The sequence below is a fragment of the Drosophila subpulchrella genome, chromosome 2R, assembly GCF_014743375.2.
Source record: "Drosophila subpulchrella strain 33 F10 #4 breed RU33 chromosome 2R, RU_Dsub_v1.1 Primary Assembly, whole genome shotgun sequence".
Lineage (NCBI taxonomy): Eukaryota > Metazoa > Arthropoda > Insecta > Diptera > Drosophilidae > Drosophila > Drosophila subpulchrella.
In genome coordinates, this window is record NC_050611.1 from 19465820 (window position 1) to 19489719 (window position 23900).

Genomic DNA, 23900 nt, shown 5'->3' on the forward strand with positions numbered 1-23900 from the left:
TAGCGGCAACCAGTTGAGGAGACAAGCGCTGCGGAAGTGGTCAATTATAAATACTCCATGCAGAGGGGTTGCCAGGAGGTAAGTTCCAAGTCCTGTCCAAGTGTCAGAAATATTGTCAAAGTCGCTGCTCGAGCCACACTTACAAGCCTTATCGATCCTACAGGTCAACTTCTATAGCCTAACATTTCGTGTGAGACTTAAAAAATTCTTATAGATTTCATAATACTAACTTTAAAGTTTAAACTTAAAAGGTATACCTATAGAATTTAGTTTACGAGTTTTCAATAAAAAATTCTGTTTACCATGCTTAAAAATATATAAATTACTTTCCCAACAAAGTTTATGTTTTTTTTAATCTTTTAAGGATCTATAACTTGAAATAATGCTGCCTAAAGGTATGCAGCTGTTTATTTTAGTCTCTCTTTGGATCCATTAAATAAAATGCGTTGTTTTAAAATTTTTAAAATGGATTAAGGATTTTAAACTTTGATCTTAATCGAAAATTCTTGACACAATAAGTATATAAACACCTAAATATGATTATTTATTAATGTAATTAAACATGTTTTGCATAATAATGATGTTATTAAGTACGATGTTTTGAATTCAATATGCAAATATAAATTTTTCATGCTCTTTAAGTTTTTATAATTTAATCAATCAGGGTTCAGTTTACTGAAGCTTGACTGTACTGGCATTTATCATTTGCATATTAGCCGCTGGCGTCTGGCCAAAGCTGGTCAGCTTCCACGGGGTGACGTTGATGGTGGGCATTATCAGGGGTTTTATGCCGCCCGTGCGTGATACGCTTTTCCTTATCGCTGCCATCGCCTGATTTATATCAGTCATAAATATAATTGCAATATGGTATCCAAATATGAGGCGTGCGTCCATTGATCGTTGGTGATGATGAGTCCACTGGTATTAGCGCACTTCTTTGCCATATGGTTGCTTCTGCTGCTGGCTGAGCACACACCCAGTGCCCAGATATTTCCGGTCCAGCCGCCGATCTTCTTCCTTTCGGGCGGCACGCTCCTCAGCGGTATGTGTCATATAGCGCTGGTGCCAATCGCGATTGTGGGTCTAAAGCAGAACAAAGGTTTTGGGGTTATACATACAGGTAGTAAAGGTGATTTCATCTCACCCTGGCGCAACGCTTCTCCATGAGCTCCTCGTAAATCTGTCGATCTTCGAGTATGTTGCTCCCCAAATCCTCACGTATATGGGCCTGCGATTGCTGGGCACTGATCATCAGGTTCTGTTTGATCTGATCCTGCAAGTCAGAGAGCTGCTGGCGCCGTTTGTCTTTTACCTTCTTGAGGTCCTGTTGTTTCTTGAGGACATCCATCTCGGCAGCGATTTCCAGGCTGAAAAATTGGGATTAAGACTAAAATGTTAGTATTTTATAATGATATAATAATCTTTAGTGTAATTTAGGAAGCTTGGGAAAAACCTGTTTTGTTAAATATTTAACGAAATAAGAAAATAAACCTATCTAAAAAAGTTATTAGACATTTTTCAGATTTTATCATATAACAACATTATACTTTAAAGGCCAATTACTCATCCGCATGTTAAACTAATATTAAGTTTTAAGCCCTACTTTGAGTTGAAGATGGGGACGAACAATATGTACATATATGAGCAATGATTTTTATGAAGAAGTAGGCAAGCAAAAAATGTATTTTAATTGTAAATTTTTGCTTAAGAGAGTACATTTTAAATCAAGATAAAGAGTCCCTTCCAAGTTTTTCAACTACTTACGCCTGAGAGCATTCGCGTTGCTCTGCAAACACCTCCTTGGCCAACTGGGCCTTCAGCTCCCGATCCCTGTCCAGATTTTGGGTCTGGCACCTGTTTTCTATCAAGTTCCTCAATTGCAGCTCATATTGCTCCTGCTGGGCTCTACTTTCATCCAGTCGCTGCCACACGCGCTGCCAAAGGATCTCTACGCAGGCCTGACGGCGTTTCAAAGCCTTTTTCTCCTCGATTTGGTGGAGCTGAGCTTGCTTTGATTCTAAAAGAATCTCCTTTGTTAACATATGACGATGGGCCTCTGAGTTTTCACTAGAACAAATATAATTTTTAACTGGGAAGTTAAGGATTAACCTATTTCGTACATCTCTCTTTGCTGCTTTTTAACCTTGACCAGTTCCTTTTCGGCCTCCTCTCTTTTTAATCTCTCCATTTCGATCCACTCGTGCCGCTTTCGATCCGCCTCATCGGCTTGCTCCTGGAGCATTTCTGCAATCTTCTCATCCGCTTCCAAAGCCTCCTTTTGGAGTAAGAGACTGAGACTCCAACGGCGATTGTCCACATCCTCATACCATTCTCGCATCCTTTGCGCCACCTGAAATCCTATTTGGGATTTGAGGTTCCGTCGGTCGGTCCGGGTGAGAAATTCCACAACCTCCATGCTATAAGCCACTTGTCTCTATAATTACTAAGGTAAGTTAGCTTTGTCTATTGTTATTTGGTTTCTAAGCGCAACTCGGAAGGAATACTGTAATCGGTTGATAAAGCTTCAATAATTTCTATGGCAACCATTGGTCTTCAGTAAAATTATAAATATTAGAATACACATTGTAATTGCGATTAAATATGGTCCTAATTTTCTTTATCACTTATTATAATTTTATATTTTAATAAATTTCATTTCATATGTAGATTTGTGGGCGGTTATTATAAAGTTTTGCACTTTGATTTGTTTCCTTTGGAAACAGAATTTCTTAATTTTTAATTGTGTCTCAATAATGGTTTAAGTTTCAGCTCACTTAATTTATAAATATATTATATATAAGAATCAATTAATTGGTATTAATATGTGAAATAAATTTAAATTTTAATTTGGCGCCATTTTTCATTATTACTTGGGTGCTCTTAAAGTCTTGAAATGTCTATACAAAAGTTCAGCAACGCTTAGAACAACCCAGAATTGTGTAACCAACATTTAAGTATCCAATCTTTCTGTCCTTAACAGAAGTTTCATAGTATTCATTATTATTAAATTAAATTATCAATTAAATTATTAATTAAAATTAAATGTAGATCAATATTGTTGATAACGATACTGTTTTAGGAATACCCTAATTATTTGCGATCTGAAAATCAAAACGAAAAATACTAGATTATTGGGAAACTGCATTTTTGGTATTATTTGCACATGTACTATCTGGCAACGCCGCGAGCAGGCAGCGCAGATGTTTCCGGATGGCCTTTGAACAGGCATAAAATTGGTACCGAATTGGCACAAATCCCTAAGGAATCAAGCGATGAAACTGTGGACAGCCAGGAGAAGGGGGCACTGAAGGTCGAGCCAACTAAGGAAAAACAGGACATCGCCGGCATAAAGCCAGAAATCCTAGGAGCAGAACCCGAGGCACCCTGTGCCGGAGTTTGTGACGCAGTTACACAACAAAATTCTCAGTAGGCGCCCAAAGTCGGGGCAATAACAAGCTGCTAGCTGAATAAACGTGTGCCACAGCTAATTGGTGCCCACTCACACAGCACTCTGGAGGTCTAGACCCGTAAGACCCGCCCATTTTCGACCCCCTCGCTAAGGTACGTCCATCGATTGGGGTCTATTTATAGCCGGAAACATGCGATGCAATTGATTATCGGTTCACTTTTCAGCTCAGGGACAAGGCGGCTTTCACTTTTAGACTCGTCGACGAGTTCATTGGTCAACCTTCGCAATGGTCGTCGCAGCATCCACTTGTCGCACGGAGACGGTCTTCGAATACAGCTGGAAGAACGTGGTGGTCGCCTACTGGAATCGCTACCCGAATCCGTCCAGCACCCACGTCCTCACCGAGGACACTATCCAGAGGGAGGTGCGCGATGGGAAGCTCTTCTCGCGCCGCCTCCTGTCGAAAACCAATCCGGTGCCCAAGTGGGGAGCACGCTTCTACAACAATCTGCCGGTCAAGATTGTGGAGGACTCCGTGCTGGACCCGGTCAAGAAGACCTTCACCACATTCACCAGGAACCTGGGCATGACCAAGATCATGGCAAGTGAAAGAGAGTTTATTTACTTAACAGATTTATAGTTTACTCTTATGGAACATACAGATGTCGGTTTACCTACTAGGATCTGTAGAAAAAATATCACATTTTAGGATGTGGTTATTTCTCTAATAAGCTGATTTATAATCCAGTACTATGTTTATGTAATGTGGTTGCTTACCCATTAGGATTTGTAGGGATAGTTAACCTTGTCTGATATGGAATGAGTAAATTTAACATAAATTCTACCCATTACACATGATCAAGGCCAATTTTGTTACCTAACATACCATGACTAATTGGATATAAATAGTAGTTCAAGCAGGCATAAAAGTTTAATTTCATTTAATCTAATTTCATACAGAAGTAAACATCAGTCACATACTGAGATTAGTCATAGTGCTAAACAGAAATTTATAAGCCGATTGGAATCTCCTTGAAAGTATTGATAAAATACTTGTAGATATGATTATGACATTGTAACCTATTTCTTTTTATTGCTGTTTTAAGTATATGAACGCTATATTCCTCAATACCTGGGAAGTCGATATAAAACCAGTTTCTTAGCGAAGATCTTGACGAGATCCACCAATTGCAAGCCAATTTTATTAAAGTTATAAGCTACTTATTAGATAAAGGAATATTCAGAATCAGACTTGTTAAGCAGCGTTTGGAAATCGGAATTAACGATACTATATTTTCGTTATTTAATTTTAATATCCCTCTTGTCCCTTACAGAAAGTCGACGAAATCGTTGTATACAGCGAGCAGCACGATGGTAGCACACTGGCAGTGCGAAGAGCCTACATCAGCTCCCAGGTGTTTGGATTCTCGCGGGCCATTCGTGCCTTCGGAATCGAGCGGTTCAAGTCCAATGGCAACAAGGCTACCAGCGGATTTAACCACGTCCTGCGACGCATGTTTCCGCACAGCCTGGTGGGTGGAGGACACCACCAGCCAGCACTGACGTCGACGACCTCAGCCGCGGAACTTCCTGTGGCCACCACCACCGCCGTAGTCACCTCACCCGGCAATCACAACAACTCAGGCAGTCTGAAGAGCGCTGCCAAAGTGGGCTACGAGTTCTTCAAGTGCCACGCCTCCAAGATTGCGCAACTCTTTTCTGTCAAGAACTGAAAGACGAGCTAAACCGGGACTTAATGTTGTTTGGGACTGAGGAATCTACCTAGTGATACCTTCGGATCCGGAGTGAACGAATTTGCCAGGACGAAAAAGGAAGAGAGGCGGAGACGTCGGGTCGGCGGCGGTTTTAAAACATGTATTCCAAAGCAAAAACCAACCATACTTTGCTGCATTTCATTCCGTGTGTGCGCAAGCCAGCCGGCTGATCAGAACGGAGGCACTATTTGCTGAACCAATTACCTGCATCCTACAAAATTCTATCATTTATATTTCGTCATTTGATTTACATTATTGTGTATCTTCTGTTAGGTCAAAATGGAAACAAAAAGCCGTGTGACAAATTCGGGATTTCTTTGTAAACTGTTGTATATTTTTTCAAGAAAATCGCACACACGTGTAGTTCATAAAATTGTAATTATTAAAATACATTTAGTTTGTTAGAAATGCACGGCATTAATAACTGGTTTGTTGTTTTGGATTTAGTTGACGATAGGGAATGCGTCTTAAGAATGGAGGCGCTTTTTATTTTAATTGGTATAATTAAGTACTATAAATTCTTAATTTTAATAAGATCCGTTAAAAATATAAATGACTTTTTAAATATTTTACTGGTGTATTGTTGCAATATATTTTCAATACATGTAATTAATTTTGAATTTTAATATTTCTTTTTCAGTGCAAACTAAAAATATTCGTTAGAGCCAACGCTGCCAGATATTTAAAGTGAGCTTAGTCAGACCCAGCGTTGCCGGACCTTTAGCCAAGTTTAAACCATTTACAACACTACACCTACGCCCCCGCCAAAAGCTCTCCGCTTCGTTGCGAATGGCAAGTGCTGCGAGCGGTATAAAATCAGGTAAAGTCGGCGTTCTCTCTCCAGAGCTCTCTGGAGTCGCATTCTCAATCCGAAATTCATACCGTTCGCGTCGAAGTCGCGCTAAAACATCGAGAATAATTAATCGCATGAAGAACTGCAGCTGAAATCGCGAGACAATAGAGCACAAAACCAAGCAAATACCGTACAAATCAGCTACGTTTATGGCGCATCAGGAGAAGAGGAAGAGTCAGCGCCCCGTCGCCCCCGCCTTTCATCACACAAACAACAACAACAACAACAAGGAGCAGAGCTAACACAAAATACCTTACATATATATTTTTGCTACCACTTTTGTATGGTTAACACTAAGAACGCTCCATTGATTTATTGAGCACACTGCCGAGTTTTCAAGTTTTTTCAAGACGTTGCCAGCTGTTTCCACCGCTCTTCGTCTCCCCATCTTCCCCCATCTCCTTCCTCCGAAGAAAGCGAGAGCGCGGTCAACGTCCTGCGAAGAGAGAGAGAAAGACAGAGAGAGGGCGATAAAAGCGAAGGTGAGCGAAAGGACACCGGCAGTCTCTTCTTCTTCGCGGCGAAATAATTTAAAGTAATTCTGAAGTGGCAAACAAAGTTGTTAAAGATAAGCCCCAGAGGCCGGCAAACGTAATCGTAATCAGCAACGTAATCCCCCGCGAACCAGAAAAATAAACCCAAAATGCGCCTGTTTCCAGTCCGATTCTCCGCCGCCTCCTCTTCGCTGGGGAGTCTGGCCAAAATGCTCGACTTCTACTCGGGCTTCAATCCGTCGCCCCTCTCGATAAAGCAGTTTATGGACTTTGGTGAGTAAAAAACAACTTGGGTTCTTAAGTTAAGGGAGGGTTCTTGAACCCTAGTTTTGCAGTATTTTTTAAACGATCTTATCAAAAAGCTGTTGAGTTATCAAAGAGATTGAACACATTTTAGAGATTACCATTTGTAGGTCTTATTAGTGTTATGGAAAAAGTTAACTAGAATTATTATGGCATTTACTAAAAAAAGGCTTGCGATAAGAACTTTTAATTTTGTAAACACCTAACTAAACCAGTAAAATTTTTCTTACATGTTTGCTTACATAACTTTCCAGGTTTTTCTAGAACATTTACTTATAATAATCTTTATTCCCTGAGTAATTGTATTTAATTAAAGGTCTAACATTTTTGAAACTAACAAGTTTTGACCAAGGGCAATAAATAATTTGTAATTATTGACTTCCTCCCCTTAATAAAACCCATAATTAATTACTCATATTGAATATCTTTTGATGAGCCTACTTTATAACTTTGAAAAATAATATCATTTTTCATTTAGTCTAAAATTTCGTTTATAGCATAACCCGATCTTTCTGTGCTGCTAAACTGCGCAAAATTCCCGTTGTCTAATAGCCAATTTCGTTTCATTGAATTGTCAATTAAGCATTTGCGTTTATATTATTTTGTGCCCGGCAAACTGTGGACTGTGAGCGAGACTGAGAGGCAGACAGAGTCAGGCTGTATAAACAATTGAATGCACAGTTCAATTCAGCTTAGCTTAGGCTTTTCCTCAACCCCCACCGAGTTTTTTTTTCTATTCCGCTTCTCACCCAACCGCCTGTTGCAAAAACGGAAGTTAGAACAACTCAACCTGTTTATGAGATGGCCTTATTTGAATCCATAAACAAGTCTCGACGATGAAACATGAGGATGGGACGAGAAAAGCGTTTTTTCCGCCCACACTTCATTGAACGCCGACAGCCGGCACGTGGCCTTCAATGACGTTTCAATGTCAGTCCCACCACCCCCTGCAATATCCCGAAATTCACGGCTTCTACCTGCCCCAATAACTAAACACGCAACACTCGAATTGAGTGGATCTAGTGCAGAGCAATATGGTATTTAGTACAATCCTATTCCTTTGTACTTCGAGGTATTACCATATATAAACCATATAAAATTTACATTTTCTAAAAAGCCTTTAACTGATACAATTGAAACAAGTCATTGTGATGATTTCTATATATAGTATAGTATATTACCATATATAACCTATATAAAATTTATATTTTCTAAAAAGCCTTTAACTGATCAAATTTAAATAAGTCATTGTGATGATTTCTGAATATAGTATAGTATATTACCATATATAACCTCTATAAAATTTATATTTTCTTAAAAACCTTTAGCTGATCAAATTTAAATAATACCTTGTGATGATTTCTGAATATAGTATAGTAACGTTAAAAAACTCTATATCTGAACTGCCTAATTCTAAAAACACCTTTATAAGTAATTTCAAATCCCTTCTCATTCACGTAACTCATCGAAAATAGTCAATTTTTTCCCGTGTAACGAACATACTTGAGTGCAAACTTCTAGGGCATTCTTGTTGAAAAACTGGCAACCTGACGTGAACAGAAATAAAAGCCAGGCCAAGTAGCTCGGCTGGAAAATGGCAGGGAAAATGGTTGGCCTCCGGAGGCTGAGCTATCATCATCTAAATTTAGAACCAAACAACAGGCTTTGTTGCCGGTTTTCTATCCCTTTTAAGGCCGCCTGTGCCCTGCTGTTTTCTTTTTTAAGCAACCTAGGGTTTTTTTTTATGAGCCACAAAACAAGGGAATTAGTTTACAAGCTTTTATAGCCACGCAATTTACCACACCTCATCGAACTGACCGAATAAATAACTAAAATATATACCTGGCTATACTTGAACTTTGATGTCGGTCTGTAGATAAGGTGGTTTTTTGCTTTCGTTTTGTCCTCAACTGTACCCGGCACTTAATTGTGTTTTTCTGGCGTTTGTGGGGGTCCATAAACTTGGAGTAATTATGTTTATATCTGTAGAGTGTGGCTTGTTATTGAACTGGGACATTGTTAATATATTATCATGCACCCTAGAATATGATGATTCAGGTTAACCATCGATTAGCGCTTGGTAGACTAAGTAAGCAAAGTTCAAGAAATGGAAACGAGGTTCTAAAACTCGCGCCTGAGTGAGGGGCCTCATATATAAAGTCTAGTCTATAGTATTTTTCGAGGGCGCCCACTAAGCCTATAATATTAATGCGAAATTCATAGCATTTTGACACAAATATCTGAAGGCCACGTTTTTATTTCAATGGAAAATATAAAATATATATGATATATGTATATTGGGAGTCCAATGTGGAATTGATGATTGGGTTGATCATGTGCCAACTTTTCTTGGGACAAAGAGACTTAATTATTTGACTGGAGGAAGAGGAAAGATGCAAAACGAATGTGTATTGTATAATGGATGCATTATGATGGATCAGATCACAATGACCATTTAGGACAAAGTCCAGGATGCTGTCACCTCATTTCGCCCACAAATCGGACCTGAACTTTGGAACCTCTTTAGGAAAGAAACGAAAATCAGCGGACGTCAACAGTTGGCCGAAATAAACGCAAAACAGAAACGAAAGGCCAGAAAAAGAGTGAGCACCCCGGCGATAATAAAGACGTAGTCGCACGCGCCTTATTTTTGTCACAGGGCGAATGTGAGTCAAATATACATACGAATTCGAAAGACTTTGAGAGAAATTCTCCCAAAATTGGCTGCCAATAGGTGAGCTGATGCAATAGAAGAGTGCGATTACCATGCTCTCGAACAGCTGTTCTACAAAAAAAGGGGATGGTCAGTCGTATTTTAAAGGAGGAGCCAGCTGTGACGTCAGCCGTTCTATCTATAGGTACAATTTTCCCCTTTTCAAATGTAATTGCATTGCCGCAGTGAGTGGACAATTGAGTCGTTTGCAGAAATTGCATTTCTTAGTGCCTTTCAGCTGATTGCGTGCCATGCGTTGTAAATTATTTAATGCGCCATTGGCGACTAAATTACTCTATGTGTATCGCCAATTGAATGGCTCAAGCTGATAATGAGGATGGAATTGAAACCGCAGCTCATTTTCGATTCTAACCTCTAGTATTGAATTCGTGCGGTGCCTAGTTTTCAATTTCACGACTACAACACGCAACAGTTTTTCGCCTATTAGCAGTTAACTTCTAGTAACATGAAATTATACTTAACAATGCTTAAATATTTTTACCCCAGCTATAATATTCTAAATTTATACGAGAAAGAACGCTCTAGCCTACGATTACTAATGGCTCTGATCCAATTCTCTTAACATTTGATTACAAGGCCGTTACGCATCTTGTTGCTTTAAGAGTCCTTGCTATTACCCTTCGAATACTATTTAAAGTAAGGTGATCAAGTAAATATTTAAGTATTATAATGAGACCTTAAAGAAGAGTCATCACTTCAAAATGGATTACACTTTATAGGACATTACAGTTTTACCAAATTTTGTATACAAGTTTTTTTGTATTATCATTTGTTTTGAAACACATTTCCAATCTTCAAGCCCCTCAGCTTAACTTCCTTTTTTTTATAGGGGGCAATTATCTAAATGCATATAGCACTTATGATTAAGACACTTAACGCTTTGCGAATTTATCGCCGATGAAAGCGAGGGTGAGACTTATCAACTGAAAAGGCAATGCATCAAAGTCTACATTTTGTGGAGTGCCAGACGACAAATGTATGGATGTATGAATGTATAAAGCTGACAGGCCGATCGAGTCTGGAGGTTTCTTTATATTGTTTTTTATTTCAACTACTATCAAAACAAGCGAGTTGCCTGAGAGAGAGAGATAGGGGATAGAGAGGGTCTAAAATGGCAAACAAGTAAACAAAAACAAAGCATTAAAAGCTTTGTTTTGAGGTCATCTGTTAGGAACCTTTGGAGGGGGGTTAGTGGGCAGAAGCGCGTGTATAGAGGGGCGTTTATCTCGCACTCTTCGTATCGCTGAACTGAGATCTTTCGCTTTTTCTATAGCTTTCTGGCAGGTTCTTATAACCAAATCATCAGGTTATCGCCTCTCTTTCCGTATTTTTCACCCGCCTTGATAACTTGTTTTATTGATTCTGTTTTGTTTGGCCAATTCGTTACAATTGACTCATAAAGCGGTTCCAGTCCAATTTATAAGGCAAAGCCACGTATGTCTATATGTCTATATCTAGTTTGTTTTTGCCTTGTGTCTGGAATTTTAATAAACCATGGCGAATTTTTCGAACCCCCAAATGATTATTATCGTTATTAACTTTTGGCAAAATAACATTTGCTGAAAAAAAAGGCGTGTCTTTGCCGGCTGGTCAAGGCCTTATCGATAAGGTGGATCCCAACGCTATCACCGTGGCTGGCAGTTTCTTGATTTTTCTCTTTGTTACGAAACTGTTGACTGTCGACAAACAAACAGAAAAAACCCAAACACATACACTAAGAGAATCGAAGGCGAATACAAAATAACCAACAAAATAACAAACACAAAGGCATGTTCCAAAGCTTGACGAGGGCAAAGTTTTCTGCGGTTGATTTATTTCACATTTGTCCGGGGAGCTTTGAACTTAGCTTGTTTATAAAAAAGTACAGACATATGATGTACGTACATATAGTACACACCAAATGCAGATATGTATTTAGCTCAAGTACTTTTGGGGCTCTTTTGATAATTAAGCCAATTGAATTTATGTGGGTTTCAGAATTGTTTTCTTTTGTGTATATGACAAGGTTGTTTATTCTAGTTGGGTAGTTCGTCCCCATGAGGTTTTCACTCGTGAGCTCATGATCACTGGATGATAGCTGCATTGATAAGCTGCACGGGAAAATATTTTAAATAATCTAGAACACGAGACAAACATATATAAATAAATAGAACACATAGGAATAATCAAAAGAACCCCTAGCTCTATTCGAGTAAATTGATTTGATCTCATGTAACATTTATTGGTTCGAGCACTGATAATAAAATAGAACTTCTATCGATCGAGTTACTATCACTTTTGTAAAGAACTTTGTATAACACTATTCAAACTAATAGGTCCTTAAACTTAACTTATATATCTTTTAACTTTTTTACTATATCAAAACAGAAATTTTAATTTTATTTCTACTTTTTTCACAGGTCAAAATGCCTGCGAAAAGAAATCTTATATATTCCTGCGCAAGGAGCTCCCAGTTCGGCTGGCGAATATCATGAAGGAGATCGCCCTTCTCCCGGATAACCTGTTGCACACAAGATCCGTAAGCGAAGTGAGCTCCTGGTATGTCAAGAGTTTCGAGGATGTGCTTATTTACGAGAAAGCCGAGCCCACCCACGACAATCTGCAAAAGTGAGTCTTAGGATTCTGAACACAACCATATTTTACTAACGAATTGTATCTCTCAGGTTTGTGGCCGATTTAGATCTCATTAGAAATCGACACAACGATGTAGTGCAAACGATGGCACAGGGTGTGATCGAAATGAAGGAGAACGAGGGCGGCCAGGTGGATGCCCCCACCGAGAGCTCCATTCAGTACTTTCTCGACAGGCTCTACATGTCACGCATCAGCATTCGCATGCTGATCAACCAGCACAGTAAGTAGTTCCCCAATTTCTGCCAAAAATATGATTTACTGATTATGTTCCAACTTTCCTTAAAGCCCTGCTCTTTGGAGGAAATCCCCATGCGGGTGGTCGCCACATTGGCTGTCTGGATCCCGCCTGTGATCTGTCGGATGTGGTTCGCGATGCCTACGAGAACGCCCGCTTCCTGTGCGATCAGTACTACCTGACCAGTCCGGCGCTGGAGATCCAGCAGCACAGCAGCGAGCCTGGCGACAACCTACCCATCCGCACAGTGTACGTGCCCTCTCACCTGTACTATATGCTTTTCGAGCTCTTCAAGAACTCCATGCGTGCGGTTGTGGAGCACCATGGCCATGACAACAATGACACATTGCCGCCGCTAAAGGTGGCCATTTGCAGGGGCAAGGAGGACATCTGCGTGAAGATCTCTGACCAGGGTGGCGGTATTCCCCGCTCCCAGACCGACCAGCTCTTCAAGTACATGTACAGCACAGCGCCGCAGCCCTCGAAATCGGACCTGCACACGGTGCCTCTAGCGGGCTATGGATATGGCCTGCCGATCTCAAGGCTCTACGCCCGCTATTTCCACGGCGACATTGTGCTGCTCTCCTGCGAGGGATTCGGTACCGATGCGATCATTTATCTGAAGGTGGGTTGGGGATTACTTGGTGCCTTATATGCTATCTATTTAAAGCTTGATGTTACCTTCTGGATTTTTTGATTGTCTCATTGTTATGGGTTGAAATTTTACATTGTAATTTTAAAGACTACGATTTATGTATGATTTGAGCATAGAATATCATTATTAATTAAATAAAATAAGTTGAACAATGAGACTTATAACAAAATCTAAGACAGAATGTTAACGTAGGCTAGCATAATTAAATCTTTAAAGTATTGCCCTCAAAAAGATGTATTAAGTTTATGAAACTCTAAAATGTAAATTAAAGTCAATCTAAGATTATATGATGATCATATCATGTTAGATCACATTCACAGATTTGTATATATTAGTATATATATATTTTTTAGGAAATGAAAAGCTTTCTTCTAAACCACCCCTATTAAAACTGGACTCTTTTGCAGGCTCTGTCCGACGAGGCCAACGAATTGCTGCCGATCTTCAACAAGACAAGCTCTAAGTTCTATCGCGCCACCGTGCCCACGGGTGACTGGTCCAATCAGGTAAAAACCGCAAAAAAGAAGAAGACGAGCGCTGTCATCCAGTAGACGTGTGAAAATGCCAAAAAGCAAAACAAAAAAAAAGAATAATGAGATGAAAAATGAAACGAACCCGCCTGGCTGTGTAAAGAGTTTGCGCCACCCTGCACCAATTGAATTCAATCCAATCAACCCAATCCCAGCAAGCAAGCAACCCACTTCCCGCATCCGCAACCCAGTCAAGTGAAAAGTGTTTATTTATTGTTTAATGTTTAATGTTAATTAATACGACTTATGTTTGTATGTGCCCCACACTCCCCCCAACCCGAATAGTTTTCAAAAACTTCTTTTATACACAGTGTCATTTAACATTTGACATTCCACAAACATTTTTGCCTATTTCGAAGCGGGCTGAAGTTCTGTTTAGTTTTTGTTTTTGTGGGGAGCGAGTGGCGCAGAGCCCTTGGCTTTATAATTACGTTTGTAGCAATACATATTTATATATACATACCTATATACACGATAAACATTTATACTCTAAAGTAAAAAGATGTTTTGAAACATTTACGAAATTAGCTTTAATTTGTGGATTTTATTTAGGCTACAGCCCGAACTGCATGCAATGTTAAAATACATTTATCTTTTTGAGCGCACTATATAGTTGTATTGGCTAAGTTAAAAACGTTTTAAACAAATAAACTGGAAAGTATACACCAAAACTACATGATTTGTCTATTTATGTTTGAGTTTTACCCAGAATAATAAACATTTTATTTTTGAAGGTATTATTAACTAAATTCTTTGAAATGGACCACAGTTTTTGCAAGCCCCAAACATATGCTTTATCTGCATTTCCTCTATTCTTTCAATTACCTTAAAAACCAGTTCAATCCTAACTTTCTGTTACTTTCGGTTACCTCTTTCTTTACTTATATACTCTCAAATGATGATTTCTTTCAGAACTTTTCCAATCGTTGGCGTTATTTGTATGGTTTTTTAAAGAATTTATAAGACTGTATCCGGCCGAGATGCGTTTGCAGTTCTTTGGTTTTGATTTCTCGTCACCCAGGTTACTCTGTAACTTTATAAAGCTCACGAAACTCTCTGATCTTCTAGAGCTCGGATATGAATGCACGCCAGCTGTCGGCCAGCATACCAAAGCGCTGCGACTTTATTCAGGACGCTTGAAGGAGGCGCTGTGGCAGCCGCTACTCAGGTTTAGGCAACAGGACGATTCAGGAACAAACTGTTATGTGGATGTCAAAATCTCGATATATATCACTGGCCCTAGGCAAACATTCCCAAACTGCAGCAGCAACAGAAGCAACTGACATTTGTATTCATGGCAGTAACGTGTAGTTATCGTGTTGTTATTTGAAAACGAAAAAAAAAAAACGGATGCATAATAAATAATGCAAATTGTTAAAGATCAAGAGGTTGAGTTTTCTTTTAAGCACTACATTTTATTCTTTACATACACAATAATAATAGTAATAATAATATTTCTCTATATTGCATCAATAACATTAAATATTGTTCATTTTGCTTTGATTCTCCTCATACTTCGGCTCTATACAATAATCGATTCATTTGCTTCGGGTTATGTCTTTATAATTATTTTATACAAAATTCTCACATTCAGTTAGCATTGTTTAGCATTTTTTCACATTTATCACTTGTTAACATTTTTTCATTCGCTTTACTCGACAATCAATTAATCTATTTAACTACAGCAACAAATTGATACGTTTAAACAAAGTGCATTGCGGTTGATTGTTGTTGTTGTGTTGTTCTTTTGATCTCGACCTCAGATAATAATCGTATTTATAATTATAATAATAATAGTAGAAATCATAATATGCAATATAAAATCGACAAAAAATCAATGATAATAAATACAATACAATATATAAACAATAATACACATTAAATAAATCAAATTGCAATTGGATTTGAATGCATGCGAAACGGAGAAACGTAGAAGGATAAACGATGAGGCAAACTTTTGGGGATGTCCCAAAGCTTAAATCAAGTTGAAAAGTGAAAATGGCCTTGGTAGCACCGCTCTACTTGCGCAGGGGATCCAAACTCTCCAGCGAGAAGTCGTCAAGGTTCAGCTGATTTTGCTGTAAGGAAGGTATATTTATTAATAATAATTTAACAATGTTTAATAAAAAAAACCTACCTTGAAAATGGTCGGTCCATTGTTCATTTCAAAGGGATCTGAACCGAATAGATCCGTATTGCCATTTAGGCCGTTGCCCGTTGTTACCGAGGTTAGGCGCCTGGGAGCAGCAATCTTTGGCGGTGGCGCCACTGCAAAAGGAAATCACATCGTCAATAAAGTAGCCTTACTTCAAAAAATATAAACATAAAAACATACACAATGGCGGCGTGATGTTCAGCTCGCTGGAGAAACCACTGCTATTAATGGTACTATTATTGCTTGTGATCAGTAAGCTGCTGTTGCTCGTGTTGTTGTTATTCTGCAGCTTGTGATCGTTGTTGTTTACAAATAGCTGCTGGCCAAAACTCTTGGACGGCTCAAAGCCAAACAGATCGTTGCTGATCGCATTCCGACCGTTGCTGCCGTTGTCCTGAATCTCATCAGCCCGCGGATCGAAATCGCTGTCGGAATCGGAGTTCAGCAGCAGCTCGTCCATCTTCTGGCTGTTGCTCTTGCCACCGATGCTAATCTGGCTGGAAAGATTGTTCCGCGGCGGGACAATGGGCAAGAACGAGCTGGGCGACGCCGAGTGGGTCGATGCCGTGGTGGAATTGGTGTCAATCAGCAGCTTGTCATCATCTGAAATACATTGCCAGGATTAGTTTGATAACAATAAATAGTTTTATATATAATCCTACCCAGCTTGCCGTTGCTCAGGGCTTCGCTGGCCACCTCGATTCCATTCTGTGGCTCTGTGACTGGCGCTTCCAGGATATCCTTGATGCCCAGATTGAAGAGCAGGGCATCCAGTTCAGCCTTTGGCAATTTGGCGGATACTTCGCGCAGTCGCTCCTTGTAAACGTTTACAGTTTGCTGCAGATGATTGATCTGCTGCTGCGCCTTGCTCAGATTCGTCTTCTCAGTGCTGTCCATGTACTTCCTGTTAATAAAAACGAAACATTAAATGATATGGCTAATACAAAACCTCAAATTAACCCACCTGTAGGCCAAATCGAAGGCCTGACCAATGGTCAGCGTGATATCCGAGGCCAATTTGTTGGAAATGAACACAAAGCACTCGTGGGTCTCCTCCGCCTTGGCACTACCATCGCCATTTCCGTTCGCATGGCCATTTGTCGCCGGATCGCTGCCGTCCCGCGTCTTCACCGACTTGGCAATAAAACTGAAGAACTTCTTTACACCCTTTTCGTCCGCACAGTACGATATGTTGTAGAGAGGAAATTGGTGCAGGATCTTGTGGGTGCGCGGCTCCTGGATGGCCACGCCCTTGATGCTAATGGTGATCTCCAGCTTCTTGAACTTCTCCTGGGTGCCCGTCTCCGCCTTCTTCATCTGCTGGGCAAACTGCAGCTTCCGAATGGCCTCCTTGACCACCTCGATGCCCTTGGGCTGGTCCACGCTCAGGTTACCAAAGAACTGAAAGGCGGGCAAACAATGGAAAACAGTGAGAAAAGTTTAATTATCATTATCATTACTTTTATATATTTTTTATAAATTGTTGTTTTCTTTTTTTAAATATTGATACAAAATCTTCAAGTATTGATATAAGATATTTAATTTTGAAATACTTAAATCATTTAATAAGTAATGCTCTAACTATTTATAACTAGGTAATTTGGCGTCCAGAAAGGAATTTAGCTATTATACAAAAATTTGGAACTGAAATAAGTTTAAAAAAAGGTGTTCCATTTCACGGTCGATTTATTCGCAATACAATGCACTAATGTACAAAGCAATAAAAGATTGTTGGTCTGACTTTAAGTCAACATTTTCTTACTCTAGCTATAAAGGTTTTAGGTTGCAGAAAATTCCATCAGCAATTGTAATTTTTTTATCCCTATTTGAATAGCATTTCTTCAATTGGTAGTTAAATTATTTAATAAGAAATTAATGGCATATTTTAATCATTTCGCTGTTTCTAATAATGCTTTAAAGAAATATTAAACTTTTTAATGTGTCAATGAAACATGGCGATGGTAATTAATGAACGTTAATAAAGATTAAAGTAATGGTTGTTCTTATCAATGCTAAATAAAGTGCCCATAAAGGTTTGTCAGAATATTTTACCTCTTTACCTAGAGGTTAATATTGAAAGGTTCAAGGCTTGTATTTGACATTGCGTATACGCAACGAGGGCCACTTAAGAATGAAAAGTTGACTTTTAAACAGATCATACCTATTCAGAGTAAATTTGGTCATATGCTATATAATGTCATTGATTTTGGTCTCATTTTCGGTCTTAAAAGCTTATGGATAATACTTAAAACCAGCATGAAACTGGGAAGTGATCAGCGATTTTTAGACCCAACAAGAATCCGAACCCAAGCGTAAGATTTTTTCGCCGTGTACCAACTATCGGGGTCGTCTCAGGTGGGTTGTCCCTTGCTCACCTTGACTAGATAGACCGCGTGTCCGCTGATGAGCTGCTCCGGCGTGTGCAGCCAGTTGCGCTTGCCGCTCTTGGCCTCGCCTTTGGCATCCCCGTTGCTGTTGCTGCCGGTGCCGCTGCCGCCGCCACTGGTGTTGCTGCCCCCATCGGCGGCGTCCTTGTCCTTGTCCTGTTGCTGCTGCTTGCTGCTGTTCTGCTTGTTCCAGAACTTCAGCTGGGCCATCTTGGCCGCCGCCTTGCTGCCGCCAGACGTCCCGCCGCTGTTGGCTGGCTGATAAGGCATTGTGGTGGTCGGCGCCGTCTTTAAGCGTTTCAGGGAGCTGAAAATGGAAATGGAATCAGCATTGACAAATGAGTTGCGGATCGAACTTTGCCCGGCATCATCGGCATCGGCATCATTGGGTTTTTCCTCTCAAATCCCTCGAGTATAAAATATATAATGTGCATAGAAATTCCAGCTGTCGCTGTACTGCTAATTATCGTTATACAACCAACTGAATCTGAATGTATTCTTTTGGCTAATTGCAAATCGTGTTCAGAGCGCGAGAGAGTGGGACAGCAAAGAATCTACAATGCCCGAATGGGTAGGTGGTATGGGGGGTATGGGAGATTCGGATCCATGAAAGCCAATCCCATCTGCGTCACCGCAGACTCAAACCTGTTGCCTCCGTCAGCTGTCGAGATCGGTGCACTTGGACCTAGACATTTCTATAAAAATACACAAACAAACAGCTTGTTTTGGAGTTACACAAAGAAAAATTACCATTCCAACAACCAACATAATAACACATATCAATAAACAACTGATATTCTAGGAAATCTAAATCACTTATTCATCAACCTTGGATTTATAATTTTGGTGTTTCTCAAATCGAACAAAGAATCACAATGAAGCTGCTTATAAAGCACTGAAGTATGGTTATTGATTAATTGATTTTTATTTATAGTTCTTGGTGGGTTTACAAGTTGAGCACCTTAGTTTTTTGGTATGCGTGAGCCTAGAGTAATGTTTAATTTGAGTGTTTACAAAATGGGAGAAAAGATCCATTGTGTTTTTAACTAATCCAGAACTCTGTTTGCACCCTTCGAGAAATATTTACAAAATGAGACCCAAAGGGAGCTCTCTTTTGTATAATTTATAATTCGTTATCATCAATGAGGTCACTTAACCGCCGACTTTACATGTATCTATATTATTATAAGAGGTTGACTCAGCTTGTGAAATTCTTGAGCTGGTAAAATGACTGGTTTATCAATATTTCAGGCTTTGGATCTAGTTTTTTCCAAATCCCAGTTACGAAACGCACTGTATGGCTGTAAAATTGCACTCAAACAGACGTCATTGTGCAAAGACAATAAGGCAACAGTTTCTCAGAAATAAAACCACACAAACGAAAAAAAAGAGGAAAAACCATAAACCAAAATTAGAACAAAGTCGCTAAGCTAAGCTGAGCTCACATCGGATCAAAGTCACACCTTGTGGACAGAGATGATGATGATGATGATGTGACGAACGGATCTTTTGTGAGCTCGTTCTATCGTGCAATTCTCACATTTCGTGCCGTCTCATAATTAAGAAAAATATCTTGCAAAAAATTAATGAAGCTCTGCTGGTTTTTTGGCTTTGTTTCCCTCCTGCATGTGTGTATTTTATAAGTTTGATTTATTTTGGAGTTGGCCAAAAAGGCAGGGGAGTGTGTGTGGGGTTTGGGGGACTGGGAATGGGGGTTTCGTTAGGCAATCGCACAAAAGCGAAAGCTAAATTGGCCAAAAACGGCAAAGCGACGCTGATGACGACAGCCCGGGTTATAAAATACAAAATTCGAAAATAGCACAACGCTTGGCTTTCGTAGCTAAACAAAAAAAAAAGAAAGAAAGAAAGAAAATTAAGACTCGAAGCACCCTGTTCCCCGGCAATTGTGCGCAATTACCCCAACAACTACACACATTTTGCAAGCGACGAACAAAAGATAATGTCGACAACTAAACCGCAGATATGCATATGTTTATGTACTCCGTACAAGTCCGAGTGCTACGCACATATATCTAACAAAAAAATAAGACGATTCGCGGAAGTAGTCCTCCCCATCTTATCGCACTTATGGATTCCGCCCCCACAATTCTTCCCGCCTCGTTAGGAATGCAGACTGCGTGCCAGATCTGGCCATATATCGTCTAAATTGATATTAGCGGACGAGAGCAACTTGACACTATTTCTCGGGGACTGTCACTTTATAGAAATTGTGCAGATAATAGAGGTTTTTTCTTAGTATTTCGCAATCAGCGTTTTTAGAGGGCGTTTTTGATGTTTTCCTTTTTTGTGCATTCATATATCAAGCTTAAATTTCATTTATTTTTAAGACCTAACAAAGAAAATGCAGAAATATACTTGTTTGGTTTGAGTTGGAGCAAAACAAAGTAAAACAAAGAATGAGATATGGAGAGTTCGGACTCAATGGTTTAATTTTTGATAACCAATTTGAAACTCATTTTTATTATAATATACAACTAAACCGAAGGACTTTTAACTTTGTATTTACTATTTTAAAACCTCAATTACCAAACATGTTATTTATGTATTAAAAACGATATTTTCTATTCCAGGTTTTAGCTAAATGTTTGGATTACCCATGTAAATCCTACAAATTTTTAAGCTCTTAAAGATTTTGTTTGTTTCTGTAATTTTCTATTTCAGGTTTTAGTTAAATGTTTGGATCACCTATGTACAACTAATCAGAAGGACTTTTAACTTTATATTTATTATTTTAATACCCCAACTACCAAACATGGTATTTATGTTTTTAACACTATGTTTTCCATTCCAGGTTTTAGCTAAATGTTTTTATCACCTATGTAAACCTTCAAAATGTTAAGCTCCTAAAGATTTTGTTTGTTTTTGTAAGTTTTAAAAAGTTTGTGCCTTGAGGTTACCTCCCACTACAGCTTCTGCTTCATAAATATTACATTTTATGATCTAGTAACCCGACAAGGTTTGGCTTGGAACCAGCCAGGCTGTCAGCACTGGTTACTGAGATTGCCAGCGACTGAGATTAGACAAAGTCGTAAAGTACACATCAGATATGCAAATGCGGTAAGTAAATGTGGCCGCAAGGGGGCGGAAAAGGAGGAGGGGGAGAAATTTAAATTCAATTGGGCCTGCGCACTGACTGTGAAATTATTGTGAACCATTTTCGGTCCTCCATTTTCACTCTCTTTGCTGACTATGTGTTTTTTTTGAGTTTAGTTTTATGGCTTTATGTTGCCATGTGTTTACGGGCATTTTCTTTTCATGCTGGCCAGACACTTTCTTTGCCGTTGCCGTTGCCGTTTTGCAGTCATTTTCAGGCGGCATTCAACAGGTGTTTGGCCAACACAAGGCATTGCACAAGGCTAACAAAAACAAACAAACAAAGTGAAGCGTCGGTATTTTTTTCAACTTTCATAATTAGCAGAAGCTGAAGCTGGGACACGCGGACCTTGCGTGTCTATTTCCATTGTGCGTGACTGTTTCTCTAAGTGTACACAGAAAAAAAACAGATCGAAACTCTATTATTTGGGTATTTTCACACATGTTTTACATGCAAATAATATGTTTAATAAAAATTAAATCTATCTTGCTGCAAAAAGGTTGGTAAGAGCAAAAACTGGGTTGTTGTAAACTACAATATTTTATATTTCCTTCCAATTCAACAAAACTTTTTTAAATATTATTTATATATCCTATGAAAACAATCATTACAATGTTACATAGGAGAACTTAACAACTTCTCTCTTGATGATATCATATCTAATACCTTTTTCTAGCAATTCAACAAAACTTGTTACTAAATTTATAGATCGTATAAAGGCAAACACTACAATGTTGCATAGAAGAACTTAACTCAACTCTCTTTATGATTTCATATCATACTAAAACTGATTTTCTTTCTGTGTACTAGTGTTGCGGGGCGATATAATAAACACAACATGGGATTTCATTAGGCACACTGGCACAGAAAACGTTAATTTCAGTGGTTATTGTAATGGCTCTTTGAGCACTTTTGCTTTTGGCTTTCTTCATCTTCATCTCCTTTTGCTTTTCTGCACGCACGCATACCGTTACAAGTGGAAGGAGGAGAAGGAGGAGCTGGCACAGTCACAGGCACAGGCAGAACAATTCACCGCTATTTCTGGAGCGCCACGGCGCCAAACACAAACGAACGCGACGGGAGACAGCAGCGAATAGCACAACAAAAAAGCTGGGCTCCAACTTTTTCAAGTCGATTCGTTTTGATTCACTTGGGAGAGCAAGAGAACGAGAGAGAGAGCAGATGTGAGAGATAAACAATTGTAAAGATTAGAGCAAGAGAGCAATGGTGATTTGTAATTTTAATTTTTTCAAGTGCCATTAAAATTAAACAAAGACTTTGTGTGGATCTCTTGCTCCCTCTCTCTCTAACTCTCTTTTTCTAGTTGTTTCTACCTCTCATTTTCCTCCCACTCATCGCTCTCGCCCTCTTCACCATCTCTCTCTCTCTTGACCTGCCTTTCGTTAATGACTCTGCAGAAAATAACGTTTTAAAGCGCGACTTTGGCTTTAGTTAATCGCTCACTTACTTTTGCTGCCGCCAAACTATTTTTGCCTGTTTTCACTCGTTAGGCTCGCCTTGCCCGTTGATTAAAGAAATTAGTTGTTACTTCTAATGTTTTAATTACACGCGAACATTAACAACAACAACAACAACAATGGCGGGATGCTGGCAGAGAGAGTTACAAAAACAACGGTATAGTTTTTGTTTTAGCGCGCGAGCTCTCTTTTCAGGTCTTTCTATCTCTCTCTCTCTCTTTTCAAGCTGAACTGCGCAAATTTACACGATAACACAGCAGCAGCAACAACAACAACGACCAGCGACAACAACAACAGTGTGCTATGTGGAATATCCTCTGCACCTTCACGGTCCGCTACTTCGATTTACCGATCACGCGCCCATCAACAAACTGACTGAATTGACTGCGATTCATATTCATTCGGACGGCGACCAAAACACGGCTCTGCTCTCCAAGCTGCGCAGTCGGACTCGAAACGGGCCCTCTCTCCCTCTCGGGCTCTCCGGCTTGGATGCACTTCGCAAGAGAGGCCACAGATGTAAAACTAGTTATGGGACAGGTGGTCGGCCAGGTGGAAGCAGGTGTGCGCCCTACACCGAGTGATTCATCCGTTAAACTGGTCTTAGTTAAACTATAAGTCTTAAGAAGACAATTTGTAAAAAGAGATTTTATGAGTTCTTTCAAAATATATGTATGTACATTTACCCATTTCAAAAATTGGTGCGAGGCCGACCAACCTTACATATTGTTTATTTACTATAATAAAAAAATTTATCTGGAAATCAAATTTTTTCAGATGTGTCACTCTTTTCATAAATGAGCAATATGATTCCTCCGAGCTAAAAACATTAGGCTTACAGTTTTAATCTTTTTTCGTTTTGTTATTTTATTTGATGTGTGTCTCATAACCTATGAGTCATAAGTATTATATAATAATATTTACCCCTCGACTCGAATAGCTAACTAGAATCTTTGCACATCAGCAAAGTGCAAGTGCACTTGAAATCCCCACCACCCACACTCGAAAGACCGACCCTTTCCAGCGTAGGTGATCCCTGATCGGCTGTAGTTTTCTCTTTTGCGGTTGGAGCCTCACTCCCATACAAACATATGTCCGCTTAGTAATGCCTGTATGTGTGTGTGGGGGTATTTCTGCTTGTTT

The 23900-nt window shown here is 39.4% G+C and overlaps 4 protein-coding genes across 6 annotated transcripts; 2 read left to right on the forward strand and 2 right to left on the reverse strand.

The window, feature by feature from the left end:
- Positions 1-682: 682 nt before the first annotated feature.
- LOC119551371 (golgin subfamily A member 6-like protein 22) lies at positions 683-2452 on the reverse strand. Its single transcript, XM_037860693.1, has 4 exons — positions 2121-2452; positions 1765-2067; positions 1145-1367; positions 683-1083 (listed from the first exon to the last, which is right to left on the reverse strand). The coding sequence occupies exons 1-4, from the start codon at positions 2414-2416 to the stop codon at positions 925-927; spliced, it is 981 nt and encodes a 326-aa protein (XP_037716621.1). The 5' UTR covers positions 2417-2452; the 3' UTR covers positions 683-924.
- A 726-nt stretch (positions 2453-3178) lies between these two features.
- LOC119551480 (protein preli-like) lies at positions 3179-5608 on the forward strand. Its single transcript, XM_037860843.1, has 3 exons — positions 3179-3561; positions 3634-4010; positions 4744-5608. The coding sequence occupies exons 2-3, from the start codon at positions 3696-3698 to the stop codon at positions 5140-5142; spliced, it is 714 nt and encodes a 237-aa protein (XP_037716771.1). The 5' UTR covers positions 3179-3561; positions 3634-3695; the 3' UTR covers positions 5143-5608.
- A 1072-nt stretch (positions 5609-6680) lies between these two features.
- On the forward strand, positions 6681-14993 carry LOC119552162 (pyruvate dehydrogenase (acetyl-transferring) kinase, mitochondrial). 2 transcript variants are annotated; one of them, XM_037861982.1, is made up of 6 exons: positions 6681-6804; positions 11968-12175; positions 12232-12422; positions 12488-13062; positions 13500-13598; positions 14691-14993. In XM_037861982.1, exons 1-6 carry the CDS (start codon positions 6681-6683, stop codon positions 14760-14762), a joined length of 1269 nt encoding a protein of 422 aa, XP_037717910.1. In that variant the 3' UTR covers positions 14763-14993. The 2 variants fall into 2 exon arrangements, with proteins under 2 accessions (XP_037717910.1, XP_037717911.1); XM_037861983.1 differs by lacking the exon at positions 14691-14993 and adding an exon at positions 14535-14658.
- Positions 14994-15021: 28 nt separating this feature from the next.
- Positions 15022-23129, reverse strand: LOC119552161 (PTB domain-containing adapter protein ced-6). 2 transcript variants are annotated; one of them, XM_037861981.1, is made up of 7 exons: positions 22248-22394; positions 18153-18471; positions 16742-17178; positions 16440-16681; positions 15958-16380; positions 15760-15890; positions 15022-15700 (listed from the first exon to the last, which is right to left on the reverse strand). In XM_037861981.1, exons 2-7 carry the CDS (start codon positions 18432-18434, stop codon positions 15641-15643), a joined length of 1575 nt encoding a protein of 524 aa, XP_037717909.1. In that variant the 5' UTR covers positions 18435-18471; positions 22248-22394; the 3' UTR covers positions 15022-15640. The 2 variants fall into 2 exon arrangements, with proteins under 2 accessions (XP_037717909.1, XP_037717908.1); XM_037861980.1 differs by lacking the exon at positions 22248-22394 and adding an exon at positions 22748-23129 and having other exon boundaries at positions 15027-15700.
- Between the last annotated feature and the right edge of the window lie 771 nt (positions 23130-23900).